Source organism: Micromys minutus, assembly GCF_963924665.1.
Source record: "Micromys minutus genome assembly, chromosome: 26".
In the NCBI taxonomy this organism is placed as follows: domain Eukaryota; kingdom Metazoa; phylum Chordata; class Mammalia; order Rodentia; family Muridae; genus Micromys; species Micromys minutus.
This window is the reverse complement of record NC_137961.1, coordinates 34,415,702-34,431,998: the sequence shown is the minus strand read 5'-3', so window position 1 is coordinate 34,431,998 and position 16,297 is coordinate 34,415,702. Positions and strand designations below refer to the sequence as shown.

At 46.8% G+C, this 16,297-nt stretch overlaps 1 protein-coding gene across 2 annotated transcripts in view; it reads left to right on the top strand.

The window, feature by feature from the left end:
- The window catches only part of ANKRD6 (ankyrin repeat domain 6), a gene marked incomplete at its 5' end in the record, with an annotated part of 127,003 nt that overhangs the window by 72,270 nt on the left and 38,436 nt on the right, over positions 1-16,297 (top strand). For both annotated transcript variants that reach the window (XM_080938700.1, XM_080938698.1), the window contains one exon: positions 3,059-3,301. In XM_080938700.1, the coding sequence (XP_080794826.1) occupies positions 3,182-3,301 (120 nt within the window). The remainder of the gene's footprint in view (positions 1-3,058; positions 3,302-16,297) is intronic.

The following is a 16,297-nucleotide window of genomic DNA, read 5'->3' as shown; positions in this document are numbered from 1 at the left end:
CTGTGGTCCTGAGCAGCTGCCCTGTGTGTAAAGCATCTGCTGGTGTGGGTCCTAACAGGGAGATGCTCCTGCACCGAAATCGTGACTGACTCTGAGATGCCCAAGTGTGAGGGGATGGTGTTAGCTGCAGATAAAATCTGATAACCTGGGGTGGTGTTGCTCATCCTGCAAGCAGTTTTCTGTGTGAGCATTCGTGGGGTGACGGGGCATATCCAAGATCTGTTGTAAATGACCACTGTCCTGTCGGTGTGTGGGTTGTATTGTGGGGTCCTTATGTAGCTGCAACAGAAAAGCAAAACATAAAATACCATTGCTGGTTGGTGAACACGTAATCATCAATGGGGTGTGTGTTGGTGTGTTGTCTTAAATAGTGATGGCAGCTGTACATGCAAAAGGCAATTACCTGGTAATTAGCTAAAGGAAGCTGTGTCAACCTGCGGCTGTAACCACAAGAACTTCTGGCTCTAGTCTCATTATCTGAGAGGCTGCATCTGTTGCTTGAGACTGCTGTCTGGGATGGGAGTGGCAAGCAATCTCCCAGAAGCTGGTTGGACCTTGTGTCTGTTGCTAAGGGGCTGGATTGCTGTGGGAATGGGGCTAGTGGGGGTGAAAGTGCAGCTGACCTCCCCACCCTTTCAGGCAAGCTTTGGAGTAGACTGGGTGGAGGTTAGCAATGCTGACGAAACCGGTATGAAGTAGGCCGTCTTCGACTCAGCGCATAGAGATAACAAATAGGTAGACAGGGGGAAGGACCTGCAGATGGAAGGGACATCCTTTGGGAGCTGGTGGCTAATGCTGTGTGTTTTTCTGCATTTGGCACTGAGTGGTTTTGCAGTGTTTGAGTTGAAAGAGAAACAAATCAGTGTAGTTTGTATGAATAGAATGCAGCCCCCATCTCTCTCTCTCTCTCTCTCTCTCTCTCTCTCTCTCTCTCTCTCTCTCACACACACACACACACACACACACAAAACAGTACACACTGTGCTCATAAAGACAAGCCTCCTGCACATGGTGTGTGTGTGTGTGGTGTGTATGCCTGTGTGATGCTTTAGCTGTTTCCCTCACTGCTTTGAGTGTTAACTGTTCTTTCACTGGGCTGGGAATGTAACTTTGGGGTGGCACGCTTGCCTGGCATACGGAAGGCCCTGGGCTCGATTTCCTGCACAGGAAAGGAAATGCACATCTCAGGGCTGAGCTGGGTCACGGTGCTTCTGCTGACCTGGTGAACAAGAGCAGACTGGCCTTGCCTGAGTTCCTTTCTCTCCTTACCATCTTCGGCCATATTTGGAGCAACAGATGGAGAATGATATGAACTGATAATAGAGATTGGGGCAGATAAGAATGATCTTTCTAAAATGACTGTGTTTAGAGCCAGCTAGATTTCTTCTTATAACAAAATGCAGTGTCCACTCCCTTCTGCTGGGGAGTAGAGGTGGTCGGGCTCCGATCTGTATGAGGCTCTACCCCAGTTTCCCAGCGTCACTCATTAGCCACATAACCTGAGGCTGAATGATTATCAAGTTTCTTGAAGCAACTGTGAAAGATGCCAAGATGTTCTCAAACACTGTCTTAGTCAGGGTTTCTATTCATGCACAAACATCATGACCAAGAAGCAAGTTGGGGAGGAAAGGGTTTATTCAGCTTACACTTCCACATTGCTGTTCATCACCAAAGGAAGTCAGGACTGGAACTCAAGCAGGTCAGGAAGCAGGAGCTGATGCAGAGGCCATGGAGGGATGCCACTTACTGACTTGCTTCCCCTGGCTTGCTCAGCTTGCTTTCTTATAGAACCCAGGTCTACCAGTCCAGGGACGGCACCACCTACAATGTGCTGAACCCTCCCCCCCTTGATCACTAGTTGAGAAAATGCCTTACAGATGGATCTCATGGAGGCATTTCCCCAACTGGGGCTCCTTTCTCTGTGATAACTCCAGCTTGTGTCAAGTTGACACAAAACCAGCCAGTACAAACACCAAAACATGATCCAGTGTTGGCTTGAAAAGTATGGTTTTTCCATGCATATTATGTGGTGTGTGTGTGTGTGTGTGTGTGTGTGTGTGTGTATGTGTGTATGTACATGCAATATGGTGCCATGTGAATGTCAGAGGCCTGTTCTCCCCTTCAATCATGTGGGTACAGGAACTGAGCTCAGGTCTTCAAACTTTGCAGCAAATGGCCACATAGAGACTCTCTCCTTTTCCTCCCCCTGCCTCAGAGCTGAAATCAGTACTCTGACTTGGTTTGTTCTAAAGATATTACCATGGCTACTTGAACAGAGTCTAGAGTTCTATTAAGACTCAGCCCTAAGTGGTTTGGTGACCATTTATTTTCCTCCCACTAAGCAAGGGGGTGGGGGATATTTGTGGAGGGGGTTGTTTCTAAACTGGCAGTGCTAGAGCTGGCTGCGCTGAGTGAGACTTCAGCTTCCTCACATGGGGAGTGTTTCGTCAGTTCAGAACTGAAGTCGACCCTGGGCTGTGCTCAGTTCTCTGTCTGTTCCGAACACAGGAGACTGTGTTGTTTGTGTAAAGGACAAAGGAAATCATGTTTGCTGCAGAAAGAGGTGGGCATGGGGTTGTCTCCTCAAAGAGACAGCCAGCCTACCAGGGTCTCTGAGTGCATGTCAGCCATGTTGGATTCAGAGGAACCTGGCCCTCAGGGCTAAAGGTTGATCATGCACAGTATGTGTTGTTATGGATATAGCCAGGGGTTATCTAGAGAGTTATATCAGATCCCCTCTTTTTAAAAAATAATTAAAATATAATTGTGTCACTCCCCCACCTTTCCTTCCTCCGCCCCGCTGTTATATCAGGCCTCTTTTCCCAGTGTAGAAATGCAGCCTCCCAGTTCTGTCCGTCTCGTGGAGAATGTTCCGGAGAGGTTGGCACAATGTGCTGCCTTCCACTCTGACGGGCTGTGACAGTGTGCTTCTGGCTTCCTGTCTCCTTAGCTTCTCCCCTGTGCTGTGCAGCATAGGAACACCCTGAGGTCAGCAGAGGTGTGGGCTGTCCTCGTGGGCTGAGTGACACTGATGGACGCTTTGTTTTGTGACTCGTAGGACCTGAAGATGGAGTAGTAACAAAGGCGTCCCCCATGATTCTGAGCACCCAGCCAGCGGCCGCGTGTGGAGCTGAGGAAACTGATCTACTGCTTTCCTGAGAGCCCCTTTCTCTCCTAATTCATGAGCCAGCAGGATGTGGTCGCTGCGCTTTCAGAACGCCTGCTCATAGCTGCGTACAAAGGCCAAACAGAGAATGTGGTTCAGCTCATCAACAAGGGTGCCAAGGTAGCGGTTACCAAGGTAACAAGGAAAAATGCCATAGCTGTTCTCTGGGAATAGCCTACCTCTTGTTGCCTACAGACCTGTTGTTTGGTTCATCGTTTTAAAAGAACCGGCTTTTGGTAAAGGGACGAAGGCTTGGGAAGTAACAAGAAGCGCTGCAAATGTTTTCATTGCTATCTTTCCAATGGAGAGTTTGTAATTTGCATTTGACAGTCTTAAAAAAAAATCACATGACTTTTCCCCACCCACATTTGTAGCCAGTGGACAAGATGTCTCTTTGGAGAAGTTCCTACCCAAAGGCTTATTGAGCAGTGGAGGGAGGGTGGTAATCATATCAGGCTGTCCTCCTGGCTAGGTGGACCAGCCTTTGGTCAGAAAGCCCCATTGAGGTCTCAGTGTCCAGTCTGATAGCTTGGACCAAGTGCCTGTCACCACTACTGTGGGGCTTTGTAAGACATTGCTCATCCCTCATTAACCGACAATACAGTGGCAGGTCAGGGAGCAGTTGATTGAAGGTAGCGTCACAGCAAATCCCCAAGAAAGTTAGGTCCTGGCCAGGTGTGTTTGTGTCCACAGTCACGAGTCATAGATAGTTTCAAAAATAAGCAAAACTAAAATAAGTCAGGCCCTTCATTGTTGAAGTAATGATGCAAACTTAGGGAGCTTCTAGTGCTGTGTGAGTACCATGAACCCCCGGAGAGTGCCTCGTCTCATCCTGAAGACATTTCTGTCCAGGGGGAAGTGTACTTACATCCTTGGTGCCTTGTTCATGGCTCTCCTGCCTTCCACTCCAGAGAGAGCTGCTCAGATGGAGATACCGTTTCATTGTTTCACATGACATCATCTGTTACTATCTGCCTCTCTGGGCCAGAGGCTGGTCAGTCTCAGTCTCTCTGGATTTCATACTGGCCTTGAGAGAGGAAATCTTGCCCCTGGAACCCCAGAGAACTACAAGTCTCAGGAGGTGCCCCATCAAAGGTAGCAGGTAGACCAGGTTAGGATTTGACTTGCCGTGTTTGCAAATTGTATGACTAGCTTAACTTTTCTAAGCCTCATTCTCCCTATCTGTGATACAAAAATAATATCAACCTTTCAGGGTTGTTATAATAACAATAACTTAGTCAAAGCATTTGCTACATAGACTGCCATTTCATTTTTAAACAGACCTCATTAATTGTTTTTTATCTACAGCTTTATGGAGGTATATTACATGCCCCAAGATAAATGAGAAATTTCCAGAATACTCACCATCATGCAGCCATTGCCACTGCTAGGACTGAACTGTCCCTCTCATCCACATGTGGACAGAATTTGAGGGGTAACTAAGCTGGATGAGTCTTTATGATGAGATTAGTGTCCCTGTATGTAGAAACACCGGGGAGCCTTAAGTCTTTCTCTCTCACTTTCTGGGCTAGAGGTTGGTCAGCCGCCCAGTCACTCCTGCATTTGAGTTTCTGCCCTTTGACCACACAATGAGACGCTGTCCTCAGCGAGCTAGAGAAAGAATTCACCGGGACCATCTGTGTTTGTGCCTTCATCTTGGACTTGCTTTGTGGAGATACACTTCTGTTGTGCGCCTGAGCTGTACAGTGCAACCTCGTTTTAACTTTAGAAAGCTCCAGTCATCCAGGAAAAGGATAGATTTCCATTCACTACCTCCCTAACCTCACCCCAGCTCTCAATGACCGTCAATCTCCTTTTTGTTTATGAGTTTTCCTTTCTTAGATATTAAAAGAAATGGAATTATAGGTGACCTGGTTAATTTTATGCCAACTCGACACAAGCTAGCGTCATCAGAGGAGCGAGGCTTAAGTTGAGCAGTTGGCAAGACTGTAGGGTATTTTCTTAATTAGTGATTGATGTGGGAGGGCTCAGCCCATGGTGGGTGGAGCCATTCCTGGTCTGGTGGTTCTGGGTACTTTAAGAAAGCAGGCTGAGGGGCTGGAGAGATGGCTCAGCAGCTAAGAGCACTGACTGCTCTTCCAGAGGTCCTGAGTTCAATTCCCAGCAACCCCATGGTGGCTCACAGCCATCTGTAATGGGATCTGATGCCCTCTTATGCTGTGTCTGAAGACAGCTACAGTGTACTCATATGCATAAATAAATATTTTTTTTTTTTTAAAAAAAAGAAAGCAGGCTGAGAAAGCCACTAAGTAGCACTCCTCCAGGGCCTTGAGTTCACTGATGAACAGTGATATGGAAGTGTAAACCAAATATACCCTTTTCTCCTAACTTGCTTTCTGGTCCTTAGTGTTTTGTTGCAGCAATAGGAACCCTAACTAGACATAAGGCTTATGGTCTTCTGCCACCCTCAGTAGGCTGGCCATTCTTGTTCCTTCCTGAATTTCTTCTTGATGTCTTTCTAGTTGCCGGTACTAATGCTATAGGAGATGCTTCTTAGAAAACACAAAGGTAGCATTTTTCTTTTGAGAAGGCCTTGCCGTTATAAATGATCGAGTTCTCTCCAGAGCTACCTCACAGAAGAAATATCTCCACCTGAGGCTTCATCTTATTAGCTTAGCATCCACAGGTATTTTGTTGCCTAGATTGATTTCCTTCCTGTAGTGTAGAGTTGTCAAGAGTTATTCGTTTCAGTGAATGGATACTTCGTTGCTTTTTATGGCCAATAGTGATACACGGTGAGCATCCTCAGAACTACATGGTGACTGCAGGTGGGAAGGTTGGAGAGCAGGGATACACTGGACAAAGGGTGATTAATGTCCTTGGCAGGATGGAGGGAGACAGCCTTGCTCAGAACTGTATGCACTGCCGACTCCAGAATTTTCTCTCTTGAACCTGCCATCTCCTGTTTGAAACTGTGATTGGCCCTCACAGTTGGTTATTATGGGGGGTGAGATGGTGGAAAAGGGAGGGTCTCTACTGTCCTTTAGTCAGCCGATTGACATTTCCGGTTGCTTCTAAGTTTAAGGCTATTATTAAAATTCCGTCACAGCTGTGAGCATCTGCACATGTTTGTGTGAGCAGTTTGTATCTGTGTTGGGGGAATATCAGGGAGATTTGCTGAGTCACATAATACATATGTTTAACACTAAGAAAATGCCATGCCTGGTTTCAAAGTGGATTTACAATTTCACATTCCCACCGGAATGTGTGGGGGCCCCATTTCCTGCTTTACCTAGGCTTACTTACTGCACCTTATTTCTAGTTTGTGGTGATGTTATCTCATTACTATCATCTAGGCTGGCCTTGAACCTGTGGGCAGCCTTCTTGCCCCCAGGGATAAGTCACCATAAACCAGGGATCATTTTTACGTATCTTTACAAAAGTAAAACTTAATGCACATTGGTGGTGGTTGTACACGCCTTTAATCCTAGCATGTTGAAAGCAGAGACAGGAAGCCTGGTCAACAGAGCAAGTTCCAGGACAGCCAGGGCTATGCAGAGAAAACCCATCTCTAAAAGCAATAGTAGTAGTAGTAATGAAGAAAAAGGGGAAAAGGCACAAGGAATTTAAAAGCTGCATTCTATGTGAAGGGATATTTTGCTGGTACATGTGTCTGTGTGCTTACCTGCATGTAGTGCTTGCAGAGGCTACAGGTGTGTGTCGGGTCCCCTGGCATCGGAATTACAGGTGGTGGAAGACTCCCACATGCTGCTGGGAACTGAACCGAAGAGTAGCCAGTGTTTTACACCAGGTCACCTCTCCAGAGCTGCTAGAGGCTTCCCTGTTCCACTTCAGCAGAGTGTCCTTTTCCTTTCCTCTTCCAGACGCATTCAAGGCTCTGGCTTCAACATAGAGGAAGGACTCTCAGGCTGAGCCAGTACACAGCAGACTTCATTAAAAGAATACCTAAATCTAATACTAAGCACATGGTTGAGCAGAACCAGGGAAAGAATAAGAGATCTCTGAGTGTGGGTATGAGCTTCCCAAAGGAGATCCATGCCTGGATCCCAAGTCTTTCTAAGCTCCAAGCTCCATGGCTAAGTATCATTTATAACAAAGGTTAAAGACGGTTCCTTTTGTAGGCAAAACTGTAAGCTTTATGAAGGGTGGTGTTTAGATTTAGAATGAGAAGAATGACAAAAACTCAATCTAAAATACATCATTTTGGCCCCAGGTAAGCAGTTTATTTACTGTCTTGACATCTCTGTCTGAGAGATCTTTAGGAGAACATGCCTTGGGGCTGATCAGTGTCTGAAGTGACTGTCAGCAGGTCTGGAGAACCAGGCCTAGAGCCGAGGGACTTTTCCCTTCCCTCAGAACCACGATGTCCTAAGAAATGGCTCTTACATCTCCTAGCTGTTCCCTTACCTACCTGCTTGGTTCCACATTCTTAGAATATATGTGTAATACAGATTGACCAGCTTAATTTTTAAAATTAGGTCAAGTTTTCAATACTCACCATGGCAAAAGAACAGATTCACATCTTAACCATTTGTAGGTGTGAGTTTCAGTGGCCCTGTAGACAGTCACACTGTGGCCAGAGGTTGCCATCAGCTACTTCCAAACCTTTGTTCATCTTTCCAAATGGAAGCTGTGTTCTCATTAAACACTTGACTCCTCAGTCCCCTCGTGAGCACATGGAATTCTTCTCTCTCCTTTGAGATAGGTCTTATGGTGTAACCGTGACTGGCCTGAAACCAACTCTAAGTGTGGCTACAATTGGTCTTGAACTCGAGGCCACATTTGTGTCCATGTCCCCAGCTGGAGCCTGTTACTCTTCCTTCAGGTCTCTGTGCCATCCCATAGCCTATCTGTTTCCTTCTTGGTTCCTTAGTCAGGGTCTTATTGCTGTGAACAGACACCATGATCAAGGCAAGTCTTAAAAAAAGACAACATTGAATTGGGGCTGACTTACAGGTTCAGAGGTTCAGTCCAGTATCATCAAGATGAGAACATGGCAGCATCCAGGCAGGGATGGTGAAGGAGGAGCTGAGAGCTCCACATCTTCATCTGAAGGCTGCTAGCAGAATACTGACTGGCAGGCAGCTAGGATGAGGGTCTTAAAGCCCACACCCACAGTGACACACCTACTCCAACAGGCCACACTTCCAAATAGTACCACTTGCAGGGTTAAGCATATACAAACCATCACAGTTCCCATTGTCCCTCCACTTGCCACCCTCAGTAGGCTGGCCATTCATGTTCCTTCCTGAATTTCTTCTTGATGTCTTTCTAGTTGCCGGTACTAATGCTATAGGAGATGCTTCTTAGAAAACACAAAGGTAGCATTTTTCTTTTGAGAAGGCCTTGCCGTTATAAATGATTGAGTTCTCTCCAGAGCTACCTCACAGAAGAAATATCTCCACCTGAGGCTTCATCTTATTAGCTTAGCATCCACAGGTATTTTGTTGCCTGGATCAACCCTCTGCATTCCTCCTGATACTGAGTATGAACTGAGGCTTAGTGTTAAAAAGCAATGGGGAACTGTAGGGTTAGCTAGCTTTCTGAGAGGTTAAGCTCTTCCAGGGATGCTGTGGTCTTCTCTTCCTCTAAAAGTATCCAGATAAAGTTATTTGGTGAATCCTCAATTGAGAAGAAAATAAAACTTAATTCACAAGTTAACATTTATCATGTAATGAAAATCACTAGCCATGCAGAATAGAATAGGGGTTAGATGACTAAGAAACAGAAACAGGCATGGGGGCGCTGTGAGCACAGCTGTAACCCCGCCCTCTGAAAATACCAAGCAGATAGGGGATACACCCCTGCAGAGAGAGACCTTGGACCTGTCAGTCCCAAATGGGTGTCTTCATTAAATCCCATCCGTCAGGGCTCAGGGACGCTGTAGAAGAGGCAGAGGGTGGAGGACTCCGAGGACTCGGGCCGTCTAAACACAGCAGGGCTGATGTACGGCGAGCTCACAGAGGCCGTGGCGGCGTGCACAGGGCCTGCTCGGAGAAGCCAGATGTGGTCTCAGAGCTAAGAGGAGACCATCTCCAACTCAGAAACTAGCTCCAACTGACAGCCGCACAAAAGAAAACCTAGTTTTCTTCAGTGTAGTCTGACTGGGAACACAAACCACACTTAAAGGCAGGCTCCATGCCCAGCAGTAGGCGACCAGCTGAAAAACAAACAAAAACACAAAAGAAAACCTCAGTGGTACTTTTGGAGGTTGTTTGTTGTTGTTGTTTTATTGTTGTTGTTTTTGTTGTTTGCTTCTTTTGTTCTGTCTCATAAAACTTGTGCACTTTTTAACCTTACTGGTCTCTTGCTTATATATTATGATTTCTGCCTTTGCGTTTCTGATGAGCTTTCTATGTGTGTCCATGTGTCTCTTGTGCTTTTTTCTTTTTTTTTTTTTTTTTTTTTTTTTTTTGTTTGTTTGTTTTTCAAGGAGAAAATTGAGGGTATGTTGGGGAGGAAGTGGAGATGAGAGAGGAGAAACTGATCAGAATATATTATATAAGGAAAACATTCTGTTTTCAACTAAAAAAAAAAAAATCAGATTCAAGGTTGTTTTGAACTTCATAATGAGCCAAAAGAAGAGAAGTCGAACAGCCCAGGAGGCTGTGCACAGGGCGTTGTCCCAGGGTGTTCCTGAGCGGGAGGGGCAGTGTTCAGGAGGGCTGCCTGCCTGACCGACAGCTTCTTCTTTTTTATGGTTAAGGCAAAGGCTTTTCCTGTAGATGAGGTGGAGGGGGCTGACAGCTTCTTAAGGAAGCTCTGGAGTTGCATGCTTGTGTGTCTTCACATCTGCAGGTGATACAAAATCAGGTCACAGGCACAAGAGGCCAGCTCTGAGCTGCCTCGGTCCTTGCCCCTGCCAGTGGCTTACTCTCACCCTTCCTTGGTGTTCCGCCTGTACGTACACCGACTGTATCTGCATCCGTAACCTGCTCTCGGTAACAACGGTAGAGCGGGTTGTGGGAGAGGCTGGAGGAAAGAGCCCACAGAAAGCAGTGAAAATGATGTCTGGGGTATCACAAGCTTGCCACCTTCCTTCCCCGTCTCTCCTTCATCCCTGTATAATCTTCTTGTGAGTCCTGCTCCCAAGACCAGGAAATATTTGTGTGTGTTTCCAAAAATATGTATGCAAGTAAAAGCAGGTCGAAATCACTTAGAAATGTAAATGGGCCCACACTCAGCGTAGTGACTCTTTATAGCTATTTAAGAGCTTTACTGTGGACCTACTTATTTGGTGGAATGGCCCTGTGTCTTCCATTATGTGGTTAGACCGGAACCATTTGAGCAGCTGCCTCCTGTGGAGCCGGTTATTTGCTCTTCCTTACGGCGTGCTGTGGTGTGCATGCTTGGATGTGTCTTCCAGACATAGACCTCAACTGAGCAAATTCCAGGAAAATCCCTGGAGCATAATGGGAATCTGTTAAAATTGTAACGATCCCACTAGAGGGACACACTACCTTGACTAGCCTGCAGAGAGATTTTGGGAATGAGGTAAAGAGACAGACTGCAGGCTCCCACCGACAGGGCACCGGACAAAGGAAATGCTTGTTTTAGACTTGGCAGCTGGAGCGTGAGACCAAGCTGTCGCAGACTGTGCCATCTGAACTGGGGGTGAACTATTCCTGCTTCTTCTTGCTGCTGGTACTTGGTGGTCCTTGGCTTGCAGGGTTGATACCTATTCCCCTCTTCTGTCTCCATATGGGTTTCTCTTTGTGATTTGTGTTCTCAGGGTGAGTAATACCTTCGCTGAAGTGTTAAGGGCTCAGCCTACATCATCACAGATCTTTCACTTCTGCAGATGCCAAGTAAAGTCACAATCCTAGGCACACGGGACATTAGCAAGACAGAGGGCTCAAAGTAGAGGTAACTAGCTGGGAAAGGGGAAGAGTTCCCCTGGGGATGCTATGGTCGGAGCTCTGAGAGGCATTATCTGGGTAAAAGTCTAGTTGTGCTTTGCGAGAGACAAGTGGCTGAAGAGAGGGGTGCTATTTTTCACCTAATGCAGGCACACTTCTGAGGAGGAAAGGCTTTGTTACAGTGTGGGTAAGTCCCCCAGAAACCCATGCTATAAAGATCTGCTCTCTGGCTGTGGCACTGTGAAAAGGTGATGTTAATCCCACCAGGCGAGCAGAAGACCAATACCACAAATTCTGAGCCAGATCTGAAGGAAGCTTTTTAAAATACTGGCCAAGCTGATGCACACTGGCCAGCCTTCAGCCAAACATGTATCCTGATGCCTGCCAGTGTACCTCCCATCTGTGCACGGGCATTCGCTTGTGCATGTGCGTGTGTGATCAAGTACTCCCTGTGTAGCTGGGGGGCAGCCAGTCTTGTTTACAGAAGAAAAAAACATATGGCTTGTTATCATCTGTGAACAACAGACCCCAGCATTCCAGGAAGGCATCTGTCCTTGGGCAGGTGGGAATTACAGGTTAGGAACAGTTGTTTCATAGATCTCTTAAGCACAGTAATTAAAACCTAAAACATAACTTTATCCCTCACCGTGGGGTCTGATAGGAAGTCTTAAGTCATTGGTAACATGCCCCAAGTGGATAGTGGGCCCTAACCCCTCACCTTCCTGTCTTTTGCTCACTGGCCATAAGACAAGTGGTTTTGCATCATCCGGCTTGGTTGCCATGATGACCTTTACTACCCAATGACCTTCTCTAACCTTAGACTGGACTCTTCAAAACTGTGAGTCAATCAATATCTATCCTTTTTTTCCAAGTTTATTATCTGAGGTATTTGTTATAGTAACAGAATACTGACCTTTAGTAAGAAGGCACCTTTTCTAGGTGAGGCTCTGGTCCATTTCAGTTCATTTCATTTGTGTTTCATGATGGGACTTATTTGCAAGATTTGCATCAAAGCCTTGTTTGCCACCCCTCCGCAGTCTGGCCCTGGCAGCTAGCCCCATGCAGTGACCTTCCATCTTGCGGTTCTCTTGCTGCAGATTCTGCTCACATTTCTAGTCATTCACCCCCTGGGTTAGCTGTCACAAATTCCCATAACAAGGTAAAATCAGAACTCTAGAGACCTGTATTTATCAGTCAGATGTATATCAGTAAATTCTCCACAAAAGCCACACAATGAACTCAGAGCCAGTTGATATTGGTATAAGCTGCCCAACTAGATGAGACAAATTGTCCTATAATTATCCATCCCTTATAAGATATTCATAGCAACCTGTGGCTATTTAAAGCCACACAGAATCTGGATCGTCTTTCTCTGACTCTCTGGACTCTGAACTCTAAAATTCTCAGCCCGCCTTCCTTTTCCACTGCCCAATCACAGGCTCCTGCCTTACCTTGTGTCTGCCCTCACCTGCATACACACAGCAATCCACACTGCTGTGTGGGGTAAACTTCTCCAAGTGCTACTGCTGGGCCAGAATGTAAGTGTAGAAGGCTCCTCCCCTCCATTTGAGCTCATATTACCTTCCTTGAATTCTCTTCTGGAGCTAGTATAGTCAGTCTGACCTCTGACCTCTGACCCCTGTTTCTCATCAGTTCGGCTTGGGTCCTTAGCGTTTCCTCTAACTAGTAGAGCAGAGAAGTAGGCTGAGAGAAAAACGGGTGCTGATCCCATGTCTCTTTCCCCTTCTTTAGCTTTTATTACAACTGGAGAGCTTCCTGAGCCCACAGTGCTCTCGGGCTGACGTCTACATTGGCTGTTTCCATACCTAGTCCCCTGTGGTCTGCAGTATATTCCTCTGGCAAGACTACAGGGCAGTGAGCCTATAGACTTGCATACTAAGCTAAATGAGATTTCTGCTGGGGCAGAGGGGCTGGGCATTACCCATGGTCTTATGCACAGCCAGCATGTGATTGTCTGCTCATTTATGCCTGTCCTCAGACATCTGCTGTGCAACAGGCATTGTCAATGGAGAGAAAATCTCAACTGGAAAAACATAGGCTTCTATGGATCATTATCAGAAATCACTGGGGAAAATGCCTTTATGGTGGTAGTTCTGAGCAGTTACACAGTGTCGAGATTTTATTTAGCATTAATGGTGAAACCATTGAGATGTTACAACTAGTCCAAACAATAAGAGGAAAATTTTTGCATATATCGGTGATCAGTAAGGTGAAAATGTGCCTACTGGTGTAATACTGGCCAATATCCACAGTCTTCGTAGTGCGTCACCGCCAGTCATACGGTGGCTTGTGGTTGGACGTCTCTGTCACCTCCAGCTCATGAACTGCAGTCCTCACCTTATATCCCAACATGGTCCGGGGCTGTGAATCCACCTGTTGTCTGTCACCACAGCCGAGCTCCAGAATTTCCCCATCTCTCCACACTAAACCTGTCAGTGCTGGAGACTAACCCTTCTGTCCCTTCTGGGAGCCTCTACTGACCACCGCTATACTTCCTGTCTCCATGAATTTGTTACCTGTCCCAAAAGTCTTTCACGGTTTCCATTAAGCACCGAGAAAATGAATCACAACCACCTTCCCCGTGAGCCCAGCGAGCTTAATAACTCTCTCAAGCCTTCACTTCCTGTGCGTGAAGTAGCCGTGGTTCCTTTTGGAGAGGAAGTGATGTAATCCAGGCACAGTGCTTACACAGGGTGATCCGGGAGAAGGACAAGGCTCAGCTGAAGATAGTTATGATCAGCGTGGTGACCCTGTCCCCACTGGAGCCCAATGCCCTCAGAGGTTCCTTTGGGTCAGTGGTTCTCAGTATTGGCTGCAGCTAGGAACATTTGGACAGTCTTTTTCTCTATGAGCTTTTTTTTTTCTTCTAAGATTTATTTATTTCATGTGAGTACATTGTAGCTGTCTTCAGACACACCAGAAGAGGGCATCAGATCTCATTACAGATGGCTGTGAGCCACCATGTGGTTGCTGGGATTTGAACTCAGGACCTCTGGAAGAGCAGTCAGTGCTCTAACCACTTAGCCATCTCTTCAGTCTCCACCTATTTTATCCTTTTCTTCACCTTTCCAGGAGCCAACTCAGGTTGCCAAATAGTATGTTGAGCTCCTTTACCTGCCGAGCTATTTTGTGGATGTGCTAGATGAGTCTTAACTACTCAACATGCTATATTACATATTGTGGCACTGTTTGAGCATCAGCATTTTAAAAGGCCTCCCTAACACTTGTATCTTTCTGAACAAATGCAAGCCAATCATGAGCACACTGTAAGATTCCCAGTCTGCCAACTAGTGCTTGGTGGGTGTTAAGCAACAAAGATGCCGATAGGAACGCTGCCTCCTCAGCTCTGAGCTGCCCTGGGGCCTCTAGCTAGAGGTGGTGGTGGTGGAGGAAGAGGAGGTGGAGGAGGAGGAGGTGGAGGAGGTGGAGGAGGTGGAGGAGGTGGAGGAGGTGGAGGAGGAGGAGGAGGTGGAGGAGGAGGAAGTGGAGGAGGTGGAGGAGGAGGAGGAGGAGGAGGTAGTGGAGGAGGTGGAGGAGGTGGAGGAGGTGGAGGAGGTGGTGGAGGAGGAGGTGGAGGAGGTGGAGGAGGAGGAGGAGGAGGAGGAGGAGGTAGAGGTGGAGGTGGAGGAGGAGGAGGAGGTGGAGGAGGTGGAGGAGGAGGAGGAGGTGGAGGTGGAGGAGGAGGAGGAGGAGGAGGTGGAGGAGGAGGTAGAGGTGGAGGTGGAGGAGGTGGAGGTGGAGGAGGTGGAGGAGGTGGAGGAGGAGGAGGAGGAGGAGGAGGTAGAGGTGGAGGTGGAGGAGGTGGAGGTGGAGGAGGTGGAGGAGGAGGAGGAGGAGGAGGAGGTAGAGGTGGAGGTGGAGGAGGTGGAGGAGGTGGAGGAGGAGGAGGAGGTAGAGGTGGAGGTGGAGGAGGAGGAGGAGGTGGAGGAGGAGGAGGAGGAGGAGGTGGAGGTGGTGGAGGAGGTAGAGGAGGTGGAGGAGTAGGTGGTGGTGGAGGAGGAGGGGGAGGAGCAGTACCAGGATACTGAGGAGTGCTCAGAGCCCTTCTTTGTTTTGTCTTCCTTTTAATCTGTAACAACATGGATTAAGAGCATGTTTAGAGACTGAAATTCCTTCCTCAGCAGGTCCATTGCTTCCAGCCCATTAGCTGTTGTATGTTTGAGGCAGTTCTAAGTCAGTGATTTAGGGTATGTGGTTGAATAGGTGGTACCTAAGCCTGGTTTGTTTATAGCCCCTGTTTCTATTGAATGCAGTAATATGGAGAAAGAATCCTATGCAAGCTCTTTAATAGAAGTGTATACTACAGATCCCCAGGTATTCTAGCTCAAGCCATGTATGTACTGTTAAACAAAAGACAGTTGTTTCTCACCGGTGACGGTGATATGAAGATCAAGGTTCCTGGCCAGGGCTTTTTCTGGTTTGTAGATGACCACCTCTCTCTGTTCTTATAAGCTCAGAGCAGAGTTGGAAGTCTCTGTTCTTCAAAGGCTGCTGATACCATAATACAATGCCCACCTGAAGACCTCATCTGATATTCCCTCCCAAAGGCCCCGTTGGTCAACACTGTTGCCCTGAAGGATAGAGAGAGTCAGCATCAGGAGTCCGGGAAGATATATATAGTAGTTGTCCCTCCTTGTTCTCAGGATCCACACGAGTGGATTCAGCCAAGTGAAGGTGGAAACATTATCTAAGACTGTAAATTATCCTCATCTGTAAATGAGACTTTATGCCTTGTAATATCTTCATTTATCTTTTAAAAGTTTAGGAGATGGAGGGATGCAGGCAGCATTTAATACCCTTGGAGGTCCTGGAGCCAGTTTCAAAGGATACTGATCATATCACTTCAAAGGACTTCACGATCATATCAGCAGATGTAGGAAAATGCACTTAGAGGCTGGAGATAGGGCCCAGCACTTATGAGAACTTTTACTTCCAGAGGACCTGGGTTCAGTTCCCAGCATTCTCATGGTGACTTGCAACTTTCTGTAACTCCAGTTGCAGAGGGCCTAATGCCTTCTACTGGTCTCCACGGACACTGGTACCTATGGTGCACAGAAACATTCAGACACGCACATGTGTGTGTGTGTGTGTGTGTGTATACATACATATATATATACACTATGTATATATGTGCATACAGGCAAAACATGCATACACATAAAATAAAGATAAATGAAGTCTTTCTTATAGAAGGAAAAGAATTTGACAACATGTATTTCCAATTCATCAATTCAAAACCCAGAGTTTATAGGAAGGATAAAGGACATCT